General features: G+C 44.6%; 1 protein-coding gene across 1 annotated transcript in view; it reads left to right on the top strand.

The window, feature by feature from the left end:
- Nucleotides 1-20847, top strand: part of CADPS (calcium dependent secretion activator) — a 461448-nt gene that overhangs the window by 298259 nt on the left and 142342 nt on the right. Inside the window, exons 10-11 of the mRNA XM_077760230.1 lie at nucleotides 8775-8883; nucleotides 15400-15612. Of these exons, the coding sequence (XP_077616356.1) occupies nucleotides 8775-8883; nucleotides 15400-15612 (322 nt within the window). The remainder of the gene's footprint in view (nucleotides 1-8774; nucleotides 8884-15399; nucleotides 15613-20847) is intronic.

The raw sequence follows: 20847 nt of genomic DNA, 5'->3' as shown, positions 1-20847 counted from the left end.
GAGTGAGAAGAAGCACCCGGGCTAGGCTTCAAGTGGTTCTGAGAAACAGAAGACCAAATGGCCTGGAGAGTGGCCGGTGACAACTTCCCAGAGGAAGTAGGACAAGTGGCCCTCTCCCCATGATACGGAATCTCCCCTCCTCCTCTGAGCTAGCCCGTTATTGGTCCACTGGACACATGACCTCTCTCTGAAAATCTTTGAAATGACGAAATACTTAGGAGAAATAGCTGACCTCTCACTCTGCAAGCGATTTCAGGGAGAAGAAAACTCTTCAGGAAAAAAAAAAAAAACACGAGGAAATGTGCCAAAAATATTATGAAGCCTGTCTGTACAATATGTACTGAACTGAAAAGGAGAGAATGATTTTTTTAGGCAGTATAACTGGAAAACAGATATTTCAGGGCCTGCACACTGAGCTTTCTACCACAACAAGATAGGAATCGCGCAGTTGCTAATCGTGTAGCTCTGCGCTCACTTGTGGAAACCAGCAAAGGACATACCAGCCCGTTTAAAGCTCAGCATCTTTCCTAACCAGCAGAAGAGAACAATTTCAGGATTTTAGTAGGTTTCACTTACACATGGTTCTCATAACTTTCAGAGCCATTGAGGTGCATTGGGGACATTGATCCTCCAAACGTAACCGTCAGTTTCAACTTAAATCACATTCCTCCATGGGGCGCCTGGGTGGCTTAGTCGGTTAAGCGTCCGACTTTCCGACTTTCGCTTAGGTCATGATCTCGCGGTTTGTGGGTTCGAGCCCCGCGTCGGGCTCTGTGCTGACTGCCAGCTCGGAGCCTGGAGCCTGTTTCAGTCTGTGACTCCCTCTCTCTCTGACCCTCCCCTGCTCACGCTGTCTCTCTCTCCTAGAAATAAAAAAATAAAAAAAAAATCACATTCCTCCTTTAGCAACCTCTGTGACCGGCAGAGGTGACATGTCAGCCCACAGTCACAAAGCCCTATTCACCACAATGTCTAAAAGCACTTTCATCCTGCCTAGAAAATACCACATTATTGGGGCGCCTGAATGGCTCAGTCGCTTAAGCGTCCGACTTTGGCTCAGGTCATGATCTCACGGTTTGTGAGGGTTCGAGCCCTGCATTGGGCTCTGTGCTGACAGCTCAGAGCCTGGAGCCTATTTCGAATTCTGTGTCTCCCTCTCTCTCTCTGCCCCTCCCCAACTCATGCTCTGTCTCTCTCTGTCTCAAAAATAAATAAACTATTAAAAAAAAATTTAGAAAATACCACATTGTCTTTGGATTCTTCCCACTTTTTCTCCTCCATTAAGTGATCACATTGTTTGCAGGTGCTTTATCAAAATGATAACCAAAATACTCACCCCCTTTGAAACAACCCCAGGGCCATAATAGTTATGAGACATGTTCAAGGCCACCACGTCTGGCCCAGTTCAAGGGAAGGGAGATCTCTCAGGCTGCTTGAAGAGAAGGACAATGGAACAGGCAGTAAGAATCTGCATGCAGTGTTGATTTCAGCCCCAGGTCCAAACGATCACCAGTTTCTTTTAGCCTCCCAACCCTTCCATCGAAACTCAAAATGCAAAAGGAAAACCAGGAGGACCACTCTGGCTAAATGTAGGTAGGGGCAAAGGAGACAGGGAGGGAAACAGATGTCCCTCAGCCTGCCCCTCACTCCCCAGGCAGCCTCGGAACACGCTTCAAGGACATTACTGTGCAAATCGCACACAGAGAGTGTATCTACCCGAATGACTTACTAAATGTTTCTTCCTTTCTACTCAGATGTTAGGTCTCAGGAAGTATTTTTATAGAGAGTCTGCAATACATAATTCCCAACACAATTATGAATTCCATTAAATTTAATTCAAGGAAAACAGTTTGGAAAACCAAAGAGGAAGAGAACACACCCAACACCAGTCTCCTCAAAATCATCTCCCCTCCCACCCCCGGCTCTCCCCCTCTGTCACGAATGCAGACAAGCACACAAAACTTTNTGGTCTGTAATGCAGAACTATTAAAATTCTCCCTAAGTGAGATTTCCTTTTAGTGTTACTACCTTGGGGGAACCAACAGATAGATTGTAAATGGACTTCCTACTAGCCATGGACAAAGGACATCCTCAGAGGGGTTTTGAACCAAAGCAGTGATTCCGATTTTTAAGGATTGGGGCCAAAATCATGATGGATGTGGCTGGAGGCTGCCCCCAAGCTGGTGTGTGTGTGTGTGTGTGTGTGTGTGTGTGTGTGTGTGTGTGTGCGTGCACATGCGCGCGGGTGGAGAGCGGGTTCTGTGCCACAGACTTAAGTCTTCCTATGAAATGAGAGAGAAAGACAGAAGACAGTGAGCAGGGGAGGGGCAGAGAGAGAGGAAGACACAGAATCCAAAACAGGCTCCAGGCTCTGAACTCATGAACCATGAGATCATGACCTGAGGTGACGTCAGATGCTTAACCGACTTAGCCACACAGGCACCCCTATGTGACTCTTCTAATAATGCTAACAGTTGCTCACATCTGTGTGGCCTTTAGACTTTGCAAAATGTTCATCAAGTTGGTCTTTACAGCCTTTCTGTAATACAGTGAGGACATGTCTTATCCCATTTCATATTTGAGCAAAGTGAGGCTCAGAGTGGTTAAATGACTTGCCCACGGTCATCAGCTAATAGGCCGCCAATGTGAAACCTAGCACAGGTCTTCTGACTCCACATACTTCCAAGCACTTGGTGAGACTGGTCCCCAAAAGATTTATGCATATACAGCATTTTAGAATTACCTTGCATCAGACAGAACCAGGGCTACCCTATTGCCGATTCCCTACATATATTATAAAGACTAAAAATTCTGACTGCTCTAGCTTCTGGAAAAATCACTAAATCTGAAGAAGATAAAATATTGCCACATAACATAAAGTGCCTTGGAATATAATAGTTGTCGCTCAGAAAACCATATTAAAATGTTAACCCCTTGGGGCGCCTGGGGGGCTCAGTTGGTTAAGCGGCCAACTTCGGCTCAGGTCATGATCACATCATTTGTGGGTTCAAGCCCTGCCTCAGGTTCTGTGCTGACAGCTCAGAGCCTGGAGCCTGTTTCAGATTCTCTGTCTCCCTCTCTCTCTGCCCCTCCCCCACTTGTGCTCTGTCTCTCTCTGTCTCAAAATAAATAAAAAACAAAAAACAAAAATTAAAAGAAGTTAACACCACAAATGAGTTGTAAGACTGGGGTACCTGTGTGACTCAGTCAGTTGAGCATCCAACTTTGGCCCAGGTCATAATCTCGAGGTTCCTGTGTTCAAGTCCCGCACGGGGCTCTACGCTGATGGCTCAGAGCCTGGAGCTTGTTTCTGATTCTATCTCCCTTGCTCTCTGCCCCTCCCCCACTCGCACTCTATCTCTCAAAAATAAGCATTAAAATTTTTTTAATTTTTAAAAAAATTAATCACTATAAGTAGTTGAGTGATTTTTAACTCTCTAAATGTTCATTTTTCCCACTCAAGTTTACAGTTGCCTTAAAGGACATGTCTATTTATAATCTGGTTGCAAATGACATCAACCCAAACTAGCTTAAGTTTTAAAGGGGGAAGAATCGTATTGGTTAGTTAATTAAATTAGCAATTGAATGAAGAGTCTTCTGGCCAGACTAGGTCCTCTCAGGGCTCAAGCAAAGCCATCATGGCTTTGATCCTCTACCAATACCATCTCTTGATTGTGCTTTCTGATGAGCCAGGATCTCCCTCAAACAACATCTCTCCTTGCAGAAGACTGGGAAGCGTCAAAATTTACACCAGTTTAGCAGCCTCAGAGGAAAGAAAGCTTTTCATCGTCAGTAGTTCAAGCACAGCCTCTGACTGAGTTTTTATTGACCTAGTGTGGTCATGTGCTCATCTCCGTACCAATCACTGTAGCCAAGAAGATGTGATGCTGATTGGCTAGGCCAGGGCCATATGTCCCACCCACCCTAACTCCAGCTAGAGGTGCAAATAGCCCTACAGGAGCTATGTAATGAATGGGCTGAAAGTGGGGAAGATGGTAATTCCACAAATAAAATCAGGATTCACTTACCAGGGAAATGAATGCCCTGTATTCGAACATAAGAAATGTTCCACAGTTGTAATCATCATCTCCATTTAAAGAGAATGAAACAGAGTCCCAGTAGAGTTAACTGAATTACCCCAAGTCACACACCTAGAAAATACCGGACCTGAGGATCAAATTCGGGTCTGTATAGCTCTAAAATCTATTCTCCCTCTATTTCACCAAGTGGCCTTCATGTTAACATCAGTCAGGAGTCTAGGATTTACACTCTGTGACCCTTCATTTACTACCAGGTCACATTAAAAATGGTCCTGGGGTGCCTGGCTGGCTCAGTCCACTTGATCTTGGAGCTGTTAGTTCAAGCCCCAAGTTGGGCACAGAGATTACTTAAAAATAAATATTTTTTAGAGGCACCCGGGTGGCTCAGTAGGTTGAACTCTGACTCTTGATTTCGGCTCAGGTCATGATCTCAGGGTTTTGGTATGTGGGTTCAAGCCCCACCTCCAGCTCGGGGCTGACAGCAGAGCCTGCTTGGGAGTCTTCCTTTCTTCCTCTTTCTATGCCCCTCCCTCATTCATTTCTCTCTCTCTCTCTCTCAGAAATGAATAAACTTTTTAAAAAAAAATTTTAAATATTTTAAGTTAAGCATCTTTTAAAAACAAAATACAAATGGTTCTTGGTCCCAGGAATTCTATTCTTCATATCATAAAAATTTCTCCATCTTCAGATCTTGGCTCAATCAGTCAACGCTTCCTCATGAAAACTTTCCGTGGCCTCCCAACCAGACCAAATCACTGAGCTTGTAGAGTACCATGTATGTTTTTTCAAATACTTGTCCCCATTCAAGTTACACATTTCTGAGGTAATGTGATGAATGTCTGCCTTCACAGTAAACAAGAGAGCAGAAGTCATATTTGCTTTTGTTCATCTTTATAATCCTAGCACCAAACATATACCTAAGGATTTGTTAAATGAATAAATGAATCTACTGTAAATAAATAACTCTTTTCTAAAATGGATGTATGTAAACTCTGGGCAAGGGCCAGTGACCAGGGTTCAGTAAAAATAACAGCTTAGGCAATCATGGTGAAGGCAAGGAGAGGGGTTCAGACAAAATGCATTCTATCTTTAGTTGTATGTGCAAGGACTTCAGTCTCCCAGGATGGCAGGATGAAGGAGAAGGGAGAGTTCAAGAAAAAGAAAGCACTGACCCTTTCATCTCATATCTGGGCACTAGTTGTTAAGTATAACTGCAAGTCAGGGGCTGAAAGTTCCTGGACAGTCCCTGTATATGAAAAGAGTGGTTCTCAAGCTTTAGTGTGCTTTAAGAAATATCTAGAGCAGTTATGAAAAAAATCGATCCCTGAGACCCACCCTGACCTGAGATTCTGTTGTTCTGTCTTAAAGAATCTACGTATTTATAAACGACACTCCACCCTCCCATACACACACTCTAGTGAAAGTGGCCCTAGCCCACTCTTTAAGAAACACTGTTAACCGGGGCGCCTGGGTGGCTTAGTCGGTTAAGCGTCCGACTTTCGCTTGGGTCATGATCTCATGGTCATCTGGAGCCTATTTCAGAGTCTGTGTCTCCCTCTCTCTCTGACCCTCCCCTGCTCACGCTGTCTCTCTCTCTCTCTCTCTCCTAGAAATAAATAAAAATATTAAAAAAAAAAAGAAACACTGTTAACCTTTTCCTAAAGAGTGCCTGACAATAAGCTTGTATATTGGAGGTCCGGCCGCCTATTAAACATCCCTTGAAGGCTGTACCCACAGAAATCCCAACAGCCCGTCTGATCCCACGATTCCATATGTGGGATGCACCAGCTGAAAAACCCAAAGATGTCAACCTTGCAGCCCTGTAGATTTCAGATGCCTCCTTTCCGATGTCTGTTAGTCATTTCAGATCACTAGATCTCTTTTTTCTGTTGTTCTGGGCCAGCCTCTGTGGCACCAGTGGTCAACTGATTTGTGACATGTATTCTAGGTCTTTCTGTGCCATCATTACACTAGTGCTCACCATCTCATTAACCTCTTACCAAAATTCACTTGAAAGAGAATTTTACTGTGGCAGAGAAACATTCATGTCATCGGCAATATCTTTCACTTAGTGACGGCTTGTAGAAGCTTAAAAAAAAAAAAAAAACGGAGGCGCCTGGGTGGCTCAGTTGGTTGAGCGACCAACTTCGGCTCAGGTCATGATCTCACAGTTTGTGAGTCGAGCCCTACACAGGGCTCTGTGCTGACAGCTTAGAGTGTGGAGCCTGCTTCAGATTCTGTGTCTCCCTCTCTCTCTGCCCTTCCCCCACCCACACTCACTCTCTCTCAAAAATAAATAAAACATTAAAAAAATTTTTTTAAATCAAAACATTCCCAAGCCTTTTGCTATTCCCCCATCCTTCCAGCACTCAGAAAAACTGAGGCTCCCCCTCAGATTTGCAATAATTGGAATTTCTTCTTCCTGCCTTTATTTCCTAAAGTCACCAAATCCCCACTTAAAATGCTTCTAATAAACCGACTCTAGTTGATGTTCGCCCGAAGTTCGTCAGGACAGCTTCGCAGTATTACCAGCAGAGGGCAGCAGACTACAGCGCTCCAGGAAGCAGGCACCTGAAATAGAGTAGGAAAATCAAAAAGCCCAAAGTGTGTAGCAATAGTAAATGCATGAATCTTGAAATAACACCCTTCTGTTGTGATATTTTTCTGATCTCAAGTTAGTGTCTGCAACTCTCTGGCTAATCATCACATTAACAAACTACATCATTTCTTTGTTGCCAGAGACAGGTACAAATCACTCCGGAATCCTTCCAGCCACACGGATGGCCACTCTCATGCTGGGGACCTGGGGGATCATTTATTCAGACAAGTAATAAGTTGAAAAGGCCTGGTGCTGTGCCTGTGATAACATGTAAATTTGGAATTTAAAAAAAAAAAACCCTCTTTATTAGATTATACATACTTGACTTTCTAGAACCAATCATCAATTCGCAAATGCCCTTTATATGGTAGACTTTATTTAAAAGGAGGCAAATGTAACCAAGATGTTTGGCTCCCTACCCTTACCTTCAACAGATTTATAATCTAATAGGCAAATATACCTACTCAACTTCTGTATATTAGAATCCTAGCAGTAGATGCAAGGAAGCTGCTTATTTAAATGCACACATTGAGTATTTGCTATGGGATCGTCACACGCGATATGTAAAGCTCTTTATTGCTCAGTCCGGATCCCCCCTGCAACAGTAAGATGCAAGTAAAATACAGACGAGGACGCTGAGACTTCGGTAGGTGGAAGCTTATCGGAGCTAGGATGGACCCCGTGGCCAGTGTGACCCCTACGCTCACACTCTTAACCCTCCTTTTTAGGAGAAGAGGATGCTCTTGGCTTTTCTGCTTTTTGCAAAGGATAATGCATGTCCACTTAGGAAAATACTCTTAGTGATCTGGCCTTCTATTTTCCTTGAAGCCCCTTAGGGCCTTGCAGTATAAAGAACAAGTTCTGCAAACCATATGCGTCATGAAGAAAGTTTTCACTAGGAACCTACAGAGGGCAGCAGCAGATAAACCAATCGCACTTCTTTAGCTGCCGTTAGGACCCTCAGGCCCCAGAGGATGCGGAGATGGGTGATGGGTACAGAGGAGGAGAGCACCAATTTCTAACTGCCATTAAAAAAGAGAGAGACAGACAGATCTCACCATGGAGGAGGCTAACGTCGTCCCCAGCAGGGATCAAAGTTCACCTAGAAAATGTCTCCCTTAATAAAGGGAACTAAGAGAGAAGGGATGTGGCACTCCTTCTCCAAGATGCTTGACATCGTGGATGGTAAATATCCCCACAAGCTTTTAGCCCAAACCCTGAAGGATGCTCACTCTCCCACAGGCACCCTGCACATGAGCCAGATGCAGAAACACTAAGTATCCACACTGGGTCTGGGCACACCATGGCCACAGGGTCCTGGAGGCTGGCCCGCAGCTGCGGAGCCCTCGCCCAGCACTGGCATGGATGCCTGTGTCGCTGGTGAGGGCTGCCAAGGGACAGCGGCTGTGCCGCTGAGGGCTGAGGATGGCTCTCCTGTGACTGGCACCTAGTGATCGAGTGCTCATTGCTTGTGACAGCATGTCACTCCTGCACTTGTCTGAGATGCAGGCAAGACCTCGCAAAGCAACCAGAAGCCTTCCTTCCATGGGAGAGGGAGGGGGGAACAAAATGTGTGGCTTGATGCTGAGAATTGGCTTGCAAAAAATAAAATGGTAACAAGAAGTAGTGGGGGCATTTGTAAATGAGCGTCTGATCCCTAACTGCTGACCAAAAGGCCTGTACGAACGTGGCAGTCTCAGCCAGGGCCAAGGTTATCTTAGGTAAGACCTATAAAATTTCCACTATTTACCCAGTTCTGAGCTACAAAAATGGCAATTTCATATGGCTGAGCCCATTAAAATAACAAAGAGCAATAATAATAACTTCTAGCTTTTATCAAGCACTTAGTGCCAAGAACAAATTCTAAGTACATTCCATGTGTGAACTCATTCAGCTCGCACAATAAGCCAGTGGGGAGGTAGGTTCTCAGATTATATCGACGCCTATACATGGGGTAACAAAGGACCAGAGAGGCCAAGAAACTTGCTCTAACTCACACAGCTAGCAGGTAGCAAACCTCAGCTTGAACCCAGCTACGAAGTACAGGGCCTCAGGGACAAGGACGTGGTTGACGGGCGAGGGTGTCTTCAGGGACGGAGTCGGTAACAACCTGACGATCTGCTTTGCCTTGCCAGGTCAGTCAGTACACATTTGCCATGTGCAGTTATCGGGAGAAGAAAGCGGAGCCTCAGGAACTGCTACAGCTAGACGGCTACACCGTGGACTACACCGACCCGCAGCCAGGTACCCTCCTGCCCTCGAGGCTCTGCACCCACCGAGCTCTCCCCCTGACCCAAGTCATAGTCAGCGACATTTCCTGGGCACCTCCTCTGGGCTGGGCACCGAGCCAAGTTACTAGGTCTTGCAGGCAACCGGGACAGCCACAGGCCAGGGTCTTAACGGAGTTTCCATCCTGGGTGAGTGAATGCCATCCCAGTCAAGGGCTTTGGTTTTACCCAAGGGACCTTCATAAAGCCAAACAGAAAACATAATACATTTTTCTTTGACCTAGCTGTGGCCCGGGACTACGTGCTCCCCCCCAGAATGCCACAAAAGAAATTACTAAACGAGGGAGTCTTATAGGCACCCTAAGGACTGTGTGCGTGTGTGTGTGTTACTGTGTGTTGTTTTTCACCGGTGATATGTGGGCCGGGTGGGGTCCACGTCTCCACGTGTAAGGGAGCCCAGCCTGTACATCTCTGTCCGCTAGCTACAATTCCGCGGTAGCCGATGGCACTTGGAAAGAAAGCCCTCCCTACACGTCTTCAGTTCCCAGCATACACACCCACATCCACGTCCCTAAGCCTTATGTAACGAAAAGAACCACACAAACCGTAGCATCTCTCATAAGTTCTCCATCCTGCCCCCTCACACCTCTTCCCACCCCCCGCCACCCATTTCATCTTCTTCCCTGGGGAAAAAAAAATGAATAAAAATCAGCCTCAAAGAACCTTCAAAATGGGGGGGGGGTGCGAAATCATTTCAGCATATTAATGAACAACAAGCACCAACAGCCCTCTCCCAGAGAAGTTTATTTTTATGCCAAATCTGCACAAGGGAAGCATTTCCAACCATACTGCTTTATTTGGCCCAAAACCTTTTTTTCTACTCCCATATTGCTCTTCCACATGCAACAAAATACACATAAAAGAAAAACAGAGTTTGAGAAAAGATGGGATGTTAACCTGAAAAGGTGTGGCTGGGGGGAAAGGCCCAGCCCCTCTTCGGAAGATTAGCACCTTCCGGGTCCCAGCTCTGAGTCGTTCGGACCAACCCCCACCTCCCGCCTGGGTAGCCTGCTTCCCTACAGGAGCCTGATGCAGAGCTGACCACGTAAGGCCGGTGAATGTTAGAGGCTCTGCCTGGAAAGCCGTCCTAAGGAATCATGACTACGAGTCTGAAACCATTTGCTACAACATCTCATTGAAAGGATGCGGCTCCTGCATTAAGAAACCAGCTTCCTGGGTTTCCGTGATAGTCCGCATTCTTGTCAAACCATCCAATTCCCTTTAGAAAAATAGACTCCAACTTTCCAAAGACCTGCATTTTCAAGTGGGAGGCGAAAGAGCCCCACACGAGAAGGAAATACAATAGCATCTTCTGACAGTAATTCCTTCTACGCCAGTTCTCTGCTCCTTTCTCCCACACGATTGCGTTTGGACCTTACACAATCCCACCAAGGAGACGGGACCAGGATCGCCTTTCCCATTTGGGAAAGAGAGGGAAGGAACTGGAATTCAGGGTCTAGCCCACCTCATTCTTTGGCGCTTGCAGGAAAACGCAGTGATGCATACCGCTAGAGCAGAGCTAGAACTGTTATTTTAGCAGAGGAAAGCAGGATTCTCTTCCTTCAGTAGGGAGGGCGGGAGTGGAGAGAAAGCTGTTCTGTACACACGTAAAAGTTAGCCATGCACACATAGTCTAAAAGCCTCTTTCCTTTTTTCCACATCGATCCCATGGGATGGAATTTATAAATTCCTTTACCAAAGATGTAAATGGAAGGTAAATGGATTACATTCTTGAAAATAATAATCCACTTCTTCTGCTCTTCCATGGGCAAATCCCTATTTATTTCCAAAGTGACGTTTGATTGCAAATGGAGATTTCAAGCTCCCACTTGTCACAAGAATCTAACTCAGAACTTTTTCTTTTCTTTCTTTTTTTTTTTATTTCATGAGCAGGGGAGGGTCAGAGAGAGAGGGAGACACAGAATCCGAAGCAGGCTCCAGGCTCTGAGCTAGGTGTCAGCACAGAGCCCAATGCGGGGCTCGAACCCACAAACCGTGAGATCATTACCTGAGCTGAAGTTGGACGCTTAACCAACTGAGCCACCCAGGTGGCCCTTACTCAGAACTCCTTAAACAGTGCTTGTTAAAAGTGGAAGTTCCTGGGCCCCACTCCTAACCTATGATCCAGAGGGCCGGAGGGCGGAATCCTCATAGCTAAATAAGCACTCTAGAAGGATTCCTACATAGGGTCACGCTTGCCAGTTGGAGATGGAAGTCCTGCACAATTTAGCCACTGTCCTCACAGGTTTGAAAATCCCCTCAACTGCCCCCTGACACATGGGTGTGCAAATGGAGAAGGACTTCTGAGTCTCCCCTTTCTCCTGCTCTTGGCTTTATGCGGGTGTGAGCCGAGCCAACAGGTGGAGGTTGTTACGGTACAGAGAGCACTGTAGGGGTGCGTGCGCTTGCCTTTGCACCAGCCTCCGATCTGCACGGGCACCTGGACACACTCCTGTGTGCCCCGTCAACTCTACCTGTTTAGCATCTTTGAAACATTCATTTTGGTGAATTTGTAAATAATTGCGTGTGAATTTTACATACAGGCTACTCATCATAACCTAGAAATGAAAAATGCTTCGCTTCAACTCTCCCTGGGTATGTATGGTTTGGAGACTATACAGTGAGCTCTCAAGTTCTATAAGATTAAGTAATTAAGTCTAAACAAACGGACGTTCCGAAGAATTCAACGGCACAATTTAAACAAGCGTGTTAAGCCTTAGACAGCTTTGTCATTACAAAGAGACTATGTCGGGGCTCCTGAGTGGCTCAGTCAGTTCAGCTCCTGACTCTTGGTTTTGGCCCAGGTCATGATCTCTCCGTTTGTGAGTTCGAGCCCCGCATCGGGCTCTGTGCTGACAGCAGAGCCTGCTTGAGATTCTCTCTCTCCCTCTCTCTCTGCCTCTCTCTCCTTCTCAAAAATGAATCAATAAACTTTTAATAAGTAAATAGACTATGTCCATCCAAGCAGTTTGTTGGACAGCAGCCCCCCCCTCCCCTCCACCCTGCAGGGAGCTGGCTACCATTCTCTGCCTGGGCTGCCTCTGTCCTTTCCCAGACATGTTTTCTTCTTCTTGACAGGTCCATACCTGTGGGGCTGTGCTCCACGTTCTCCTTGAAGTGCCCATGCACTGTCACACATCATGTTCTACAGATTCCGTCCCCAAGAATTGCTGCCTGATCTAAAACTTTGCTGCCTCAGAGCAAGGGTCGATGTTCATTTTGCTGTCTCCTCCCTAGGTTTCCTCTCAGCTGGGCTGCTCTGCTCCCTCCTTCCTATCATTGGTGTGCTCTTGGCCCCCCGTGCTTTCTGGAAAAGCTCTGCTGCTCTCCGCTGCTGTCATTGCCACGGCTTCGACTGCTCTAGAGATTTCTCCTTGTGCTCTGCTGTGTCCACAATTAGGCTTCATTCTGTTATTACTAATTCTCTGAGAGCTTTTACTGTGCATCGGGCCACACTATTCAGCTTGGCAACAGTATAGCCTGAGGGTTACGATTGTTAGCTCTGGAGCCAGACGGTGGGGTGAGAAGCCCAGCGCGGATGCTCAGAGCCCAATTTTGTGTTTTTGGGCTAGTTACTGCTTTCTCGGTGACTGTTTTCTCATTTATAAAATGGGTATAATAGGGCTTCCTTCATAGGGCCATCGAGAGGATTAAACAAACATCTGAAAACTTCTTATATCTTTCTGCCTCTGCCTCTCCACTTTCCAAAGCAGCCCCATGAACTGATGTTCTGACAGTAGCTCCGGGAACACAGCATCCCCACACCCAAGAGGGTGAGGGGTGGGGCAGGGGAAGTACACTCCGGTGACATCTCGCCTGGCGTTCACTGACAGTATCAAAGTAGCTTGTCCCAAAAGTTACCATGAGGCTAGGCTGCCGAAGGTCTGTTGACTCACTCTTTCTTTCAGCTCCTTAGTGTTCACTTTTCAGGGCTTAAGGCATCCCTCAAAGCTCTTCTTCCTTTCCCTTCCAGATTTTCCTTCTTATCATGCCATCCATTCATTTCATCAGGTTTTCCCAGCTTGCTAACTGTATACCATCCTATCCAAATCACACATTTAAAAGCTCTCCATAAGGGATTAGGCAAAATACTCTCTCATAATCATAACTACTAACAAGCTTTTGTTAAAAATGCTACAGCACTAGACTCTCCATATAAAGAAGTGGCTGTTTCTTGTTCTAGAGACCCTGGAAATTCCAAGTGCAGAACTCCTGGCACACACGGAATAGATACCTGAATTCGTGTTATCAGCACGATGGAGAAGTCTTAATGTCACCAGAGACCTTTTCCAATGGCAAATGTCAAACAGGCTAGTGACTGGGCCTTGTTGGAAATTTTGGGATGCTATCTGCCCCTACTCATTCCCTCTCAGTACTAAACCAGCAGCTGGGAGGATGATGAAAATAGGAAGCTGTATTTCCAGCCAGCAAGTACCCTAAAATACAGTCTTTTGAAATTTGTTGATAGGCCGATGTAGATTTGGTCTGAGCCCAAAGAGGCTTTCACCTACCTCTCTCTGAATGTTAACCTTGAGAAGAGCCTGTGGAAAAAGATGGGTCTATAGAGCATTCATTCATTCAACAAGTATTTGCTAGATACCTACTACATCCCATGTGCTGTTCCAGGTACTAGGGATAGAGCAGAGAACCAAACAGACAAAACCTCCCTGTCCTTATGAAGTTGAGTAAGTTTTATAGCTTGCTGGAAGGCAATAAGCAGGATAAGAGAGACAGTGACTGAGGGGTGAAGGTCAAGGAGAGACTCAACAAGAATGTGATGTTTGAGCAAAGATATGAAGGAGGTGATGATGTGAATCATGCAGATATCTGGAGGAGGCATGTTCTAGGCACAGGAAAGAGCAAGTGCAAAAGTCTCGAGGTGAGAACATACCTGAGTGTTCCAGGAACAGCTAGAGATGAGGTATGGCTCCCGGGAAGAATGTGCATGTATGCATTAAGGAGGAGACAAGGGTAGAAGTAGTGGTGGGTCAATTCATGGGGCCTTGTGAACCTTGTCAGAACCTAGACTTTTCCTCTGAGCAAATTGAGGAGCAACTGGCTGGCTTTGAGCAGAGGAGTGACGTGATTTGACTCTCGCTAAACTGATGACTCTGAGTGCCATTGAGAATCAACTATAGGGAGTGAGGATGAGGCAGAATAGATAAGGTGAGAAGCTATTAAAATAGCCCAGGTGAGAGATAAGCAGGACTAGACCCAGAGTGGAGGCATTGGAGGTGGAGGAAGGGGTCAAATTTTGGTATAATGTTCTGAAGGTAGAGCCAGCGGAATTCCATGGGAAGTGGGTAGTGAGAGAAAGTGAGGAGTCAAAAAGGATCCCAAGGTTGAGGGCTTGAACAGCTAGAGCGGCGAGCTCAGCTTTACTCAGATGGAGAGGAGTTTGGGAGAAAGACCAAGAGTTCACTGTTGTCTGTGATAAGCGCAGGGTGTCTATCAGATATCTATGTGAAGAAGTCAAGAAAACCATTAGGTGTTCAGGTCTGCAGTTCACAGGAGAGGTCCAGGGTAAAGACAGAAATGTAGGGACCATGAGCATATTCATGGTGGGTAGACTGGAAAGCATCATTGGGAAAGAGGAGAAGAGGTCCAAGGACACAGGGCCAGGATGCTACACCTTCAACATTCAGGAGGAGGAGGAGGAGAAGCCAGTGAACAAGACTGACAAGCAGCAGTCGGGGAGGGTGGAGAAAATGTTTCAAGGAGAATAGAGTGTCAGGTGTGGCTGATAGGTCCATGGGTCAAATAAAATGTTGGCTCTGAACTGATCTTAGGATTCAGTGATGTGGAAGTCATTGGTGACCTTGACAAGTTTCCATGGGGCCGCAGCCTTCTTGGAGAAGCTGCAAAGCAGAACGGGAGGAGAAAAGACACTCGTTACTGACAATGTGGTCCTCAGATCAACACCATCCATCCTCTGGGAGCTTGTTAGGAATACAGGATCTCAGGCTCCTGCCCCAGACCTACCAAATCAGAAGCTGCTTTCTAACCAGATGCCCGCAGGATTCTCATGTGTGCTAAGATTTAAGAACCCGCGGGAGAGACTCCCCCTTATATTATGAAGAGAACAGTAGGACAGAAGCCGAAGGGAGAGGTGGGGTCAAGAGACGGTTGTTTTCTTGTTGTTGGCAGTGGTGGTTTGTTTGTTTTCAAAGATGAGAAAAATAATGTTATGTTTATAGGCAGATATCTAACCCAACCAGTAGGTAGCCTGCCTGACACTTCTGTCCCCAGGAAGACAAAGACAGAAACAAGAGCCGGTCTCAGAATGTCTCCTTAACATTGTGACTTCACTCTGTGGCCACGTAGATGTCAGACTTCCCATCTTAGGGTTAGATAAACTGCTCCTCCCTTCTCTGGCCTGCGGAAAAGCAGCAGAAATGGCCTTTCTCGGGCTCCCTTCTGCCGAGAACATGGTGGCTCAGCTTAGTAGTGTAATTATTCCCTTTTATTTCAGGTTTAGAGGGTGGCCGAGCCTTCTTTAATGCAGTCAAAGAAGGAGACACCGTGATATTTGCAAGTGATGATGAGCAAGATCGCATCTTGTGGGTCCAAGCCATGTATCGGGCCACTGGGCAGTCACATAAGCCGGTGCCCCCGACCCAAGTCCAGAAACTCAACGCTAAGGGAGGGAACGTGCCTCAGCTGGATGCCCCCATCTCCCAATTTTGTAAGTAAATATGCCATTCGTTAAAAATAGCTCTGTAGAGGAAAGCAAATTTTCCGAAGTTGAATTAGAAAATCTAGTTGCTTTTATGTTAAGGATTCATAAAATCATGTTTGCTGGGAATAAAAAAAGATTAATTCAGGGGGAAAAAGTTGGAACTAAAATGTAGATGAAAGTAATTTTAAAGTGCAATACTTGACATTCCCCCCCCAAGGCCTAAACAGGAAAATATATTTTAGGTGTATTTTTATCTCTTTGTTTTGGGGAGTGTTCGGAATTCACAGCCAGGCTTGTATTTGTTCGAGTCCTTCAAATATAGTAGGTTATGTATGTATGTCCTTGACTCATTTCTTCCTATTAAAAGTAATTTTAAAATAGGGCTTGATTTGAAGTAAATTTAAATCTGCAACTTAGAACCATTTAAAAATAAATGATGACATTATCACATGCAGTGGAAAAAACAAAACAAAAAAAATGGTACCTAAAACCCCATTCTGAGCAAATATACCAGGACCCAAAAATGAAGCTGTCTCATTAAATGGCCCTGGTTCATTTTCTAGTTCCTTTCCCTTTTACCTCTGTATCCCTTTTAATGTCTTGCCCCTTTGCCGTGACTTTTTGATACCTAGGAGAGTATTTTTTGCTTCCCTCTCCCAACACTTCTGATACATGAGGCAAGGTGAAATCCAACATGCACTTGGAGACATTTATTAAAACAACGGAAATGGAAACACTGGAAACATAAAGCACCAAATAAAGTCATTCATTTTAGTTACAACGTCAACTGGAAATAGAGACTTCTGCCTTGCCCTGAATATCAAGTCATTCGGGGATCACTCAGGTACAAGTCATGTTTAGCAATCAGCATGATGATTCCTTACTTTAGCAAGAAACCTACTCAGTCAGGTTCACAGAGACAACCATCTAGGTCATGAGATATACAACTGAGGAAGGCAGATGAGGTCCCTGCTCTCAGGATACCTCTGTCCCAGTGAAGGAGTCTAGCCAGCACCCAAATCAAAAAGTAAATAAGATAGTGGTAGATGTTGAAAACTACGAAGAATATAATGCAGTGGTGACTCAGTGGAGAGAGATGATCTGAACTTAAGCCCAAATGATAGGATGTCAGCTCAAAAATACCTTCCCAGCAGGTAGGAAAGCAATGCAAAAGCCCACAGCAGAAACTTGACCTTCAATGCAATGGTTCTACATAGTCTCTCCCCTGTCACTCTTAAGCAAATTATGCATGTGATTTGAAGTCTTTTACAGCTACACAACTACAGAGAGGTGAATTTTCTTTCCTAATGGATTCCACTGCCATGTCTATTTCTGTGTTCTTGTAACACCCTTGCTTATGAGGGGAAAAAAAAACCAACTCTTTTTAAATGAGAAACACTATGTATCAGGTGCTCCCAGGAATTCCTGTCCAGTACCAATGGTTTCTTAAAGAAAGATGTGTTACCCGTGGAACATTGTGGATAATCACACAATCACTATGGGTTTCCATGCAGAAAATCCCGAAAGAAGGAGGAGGAGGTTGAGGAAGGGCTTTGGGGTAAGGGACAACCCTCCTGACCATAACCACCACCATCTTCCCCACTCTCTCCCTATTTTCTCTACCATTTGTGACACTTAGGTTTATCTGAGAGCAATAAAGAGAGAAGGCAACATCTTTTTCTATGGTTTAGTCAGGAGTTGAGATGAAGCATACCCAATATTTATGTACTTTGTTTCAGAAAACAGTCTGTGATGGAATCCTTCCTTTCACCCTGTCTGACAGGCTCCATTTTAATAAATTTAGAACCAACACATCCTATCATGCTTCTCTGAAATGGAATTAGGTGCACATCAGAGGAGCAAATTCCTAATTGTAATCACCACACAAATCAACTTCATAGAACGTGTACCTCGTGGTATTTGAAAAATACTGGTTTTATTTCCAAAGAATCTCAATTTCTTCTGAAGTCATTTCACCCGCCCTTCAGTGTTTCTGTTCTGCCATCTGCCCAGGTCAAGAAATCACTGCTTCCTTTGTGATTAGCCTCACTTTTTTCTCACCAATGTAGGAAAGAGGAAGGAACTCAGGAGTAAAATTAAATGGAAACCAGGTACTGATTTAAAAACAAAGAAGAAGAAGAAGAAGAAGAAGACCACTGATGGAGACTGATGAAGAGGATGTCTCCCTCATGGAAATACTGGAAATACACAGGGGCTCTTGATTAGATTTTCCTCCGTGGATAAGATTCATTTCACAAGGAAATTAGAATACTAGTCATTAGGCACAGCAGGAAGATATATCACTGCCCTAGTTGACATAGGGGGTCTTGTGTTCAATGGAGAATCCGAAGCAAAATTCTAAAGGTTAGAATATGGGTAATATCATCCCTAGGGAAGCATGGGAGGTAATAGGTAATATCATCCCCAGAGAGCATGGGAGGTAGACTGAGAGATAAGTGAGAAGGTAATTCATGCCTCCAGAATTTGTCAGTACCTTGTGGTAGACACCTTCTCTGGTGTCTTCTTAATCACTGCTCAGGATCAGGGGTTCTCCAAAGAGTGTGAGAACCTCCTATACCTCCAGGTTCTATAAGTACAAAGCTACCATGTTCATCCATGCAGATTGTGCACTTCATTAGTCACTTTGCACACAGACAGTAATATGAATGGTGCCTGTTGAGTTGTGCAGTGCCCAATCTACACAACTGTGTGCCATGAACCTGTAACGAATGATAGTCCTTACCCAGAGCTTCAGTCCAATAATATTGAACCCAAGAATCTCATAGTTCCTTTACTACTCCTAAAACAGAAGCTCAACACCCTTCCAGATTCTATTGCTAGTTTAGGCACTTACTAAAAACTGCAGCCAGAGTACCAGCAAGTGAGGCTTCTTTTCCCATAATTTAGCAAAGGAATCCAGTCAAGATTTGAACCAACCCAGCCTTTTGCATCACATTTGATCATTTATACTTAGGGATATAGAAAACCCATGATAAAGATTTTTTTTTTTTTTTTTTTTAAAGGAACAAGGAACTTTACATTCTATAGTGCCACTGAGTAGCTATGCATAACAATAAAAAACTGGCTGGGGGTTGGAGATTCTATCATAATTATAGGTGGAATCTGCCACAAAATGGGGATCGTGTCATAATTACTTTATAGCTGCATTGAGTTTGTTAAATTCAAACCATCACCATGAAACAGATCAGGCTTTATCTATGGGTAGTGGCCATACTTACATGGTTGATTCACACCTAGGGTTACCACCTTATCCAGATTTGCCCATGTCTTCCCTGGTTTTAGCACTGAAAGTTCTGTATCCCAGAAACTCCTTGGACTTGGGCAAACTGGGAGAGGTGGGTCATCTGGAACTACAGAGCCAGGCTCTAGAAAAACGAAAAACAATCACAGCATTGTACTAACTAGCAAACGTTGATCCTTCACTGGATATTTGGCTCTATATTGTCTACATTGTCACATTGCAAACATTCAGGTACCTGTTCTGGAACCCCATGAGCAAAATCAATCAAGTATTGCATTTTAAAAAAAGGTTTCCTTGACTCCCAAAAGGTAAGGGTCATTGCTAAATACCTAATTCTGTACACAGTTCATCAAATCCAGTATCTGTTCAAAGTATTTGCCACTCTTGCAAGTGAATAATTTTTAGGAACAGCATTTGAGTGAGTGAACTCTGTAATCACTTTATTAGTATTACTGGCAAAGGGAAGCTAGAGACAAATGGGAGAGGTGTTTTTGGGTAGAGAAAAATAAACACTCCAGTCTTGCCCTGTCGCTGTCTGCTCAAGGGTTATTTGAGAATGGATCATCTTATAGTTTGGGAAGCTTGGGAGTAATCATGAGTTTATTTGGGTCTTTCTAAATTCAGTTTGACAGACTTCTGGGTACAGTTTTTATTTTTTTGCCATATCAAAATGAAAAGACACATCTAAGAAAGAGTGGAGTATTTCCATGGAATTGTAAAAACCAAAAGAAAAAAAAAATAGATCCTGCTATTCATTCGTTTGTATGTGACTCTACATTGATCTGGGGAGGGTTCCACCAAACTTTAAACCTTTTTTTGTTCTTTTGTGGTTTTTTTGGTGTGTGTCGTCATTGATTTAATTTCCCCCCTTTCATTTTGGTTACACCGTGAAAAAATTAAGTCAGTGGCTAGTTACCCAATGGTTTTAAACCAATATTTGCAATGTTCCAGTTTTGAAGGCCAGTGTCGCTCACCTTGGAAACTATGTCCGAATCTGTCGTTGAGGGTTGCCACCATTTATTACGCCAAGTGGCCCCTCACTGAGAGATCTGATTCCCGTCCAATCTGTGTTAGAGGAGCACTAACAATCAGTCCCTCCATTCTCATGTGGGGTTGGAGTGGGGGAGGTTTAAGCTTTGCTCTTGGGTCAATGATTACTTGATATATCCCTTGAAATGGGTCTCCTTTTAATGTCTGTTGCTCAAACTAATAACTGTTAATCACATCATACATCCCCCAAGTTGGATGTTTTTGAGAACCGTTCTATTTTTGCTGTCACCCGAACAGCCTTCGACAGTCAGCTGGGTGTCGGGAACTGTTGGTTTTGGAGGGAGGGTTGATTTTGGTTTTTGTTTTATTTTGTATCATTTACGTTTTCTTGTTCAATCTTTGCTCAAACCCGAGAACTTTAGCTGCTAGGTTAGAACTCCTGTCTGCTTTCCTGAGCCTTGTTGCTAGTCTTTATGTTATTCTGGTTTGTTCCTTCTTACCCTGCTAACTTCTAGCTGGACTGAAGGGTAAGTGTTCCCCTATAGCTAGCACAGCTCAGATAATCAGACTAGATTATCTGACACCTGCAATGTGCTTCCTCCCCATCCTCTTAAATCTCCCTCATGTCTAAACTTTGTAGTAAAACTTTTCATGTTATTTTCCTGACCTTAGATTTGAACTGTAAGCTTCCATACCGAAACTAGGATGCATGTGATGTGTGCATAATTGCCTCCTCTCCTTGGCTTTCATATTGGCATCAAATGATCCTCTGAGTAAAGCCAACCGTTAGCATCTCCTAATTGTTTTCGTTCCAAGAATATGAATTAGCATCACAACAAAATGGCAAATAATGCCTTTGCTTCATGGAATTTACAGCTACCTGACTGCTTAATGCCTGAAAACAGATCATTTTGCACTCTGATAATGTGTTGTTTCTCCTCTCCCATTCCCAAGATTAGCACGGTCAGAGGGGTCTGTGGGCCGGTAAC

This window comes from Crocuta crocuta, unplaced genomic scaffold, assembly GCF_008692635.1.
Source record: "Crocuta crocuta isolate KB4526 unplaced genomic scaffold, BGI_CrCroc_1.0 scaffold213, whole genome shotgun sequence".
Taxonomy (NCBI): domain Eukaryota; kingdom Metazoa; phylum Chordata; class Mammalia; order Carnivora; family Hyaenidae; genus Crocuta; species Crocuta crocuta.
This window is presented reverse-complemented; position numbering and strand designations above follow the sequence as displayed.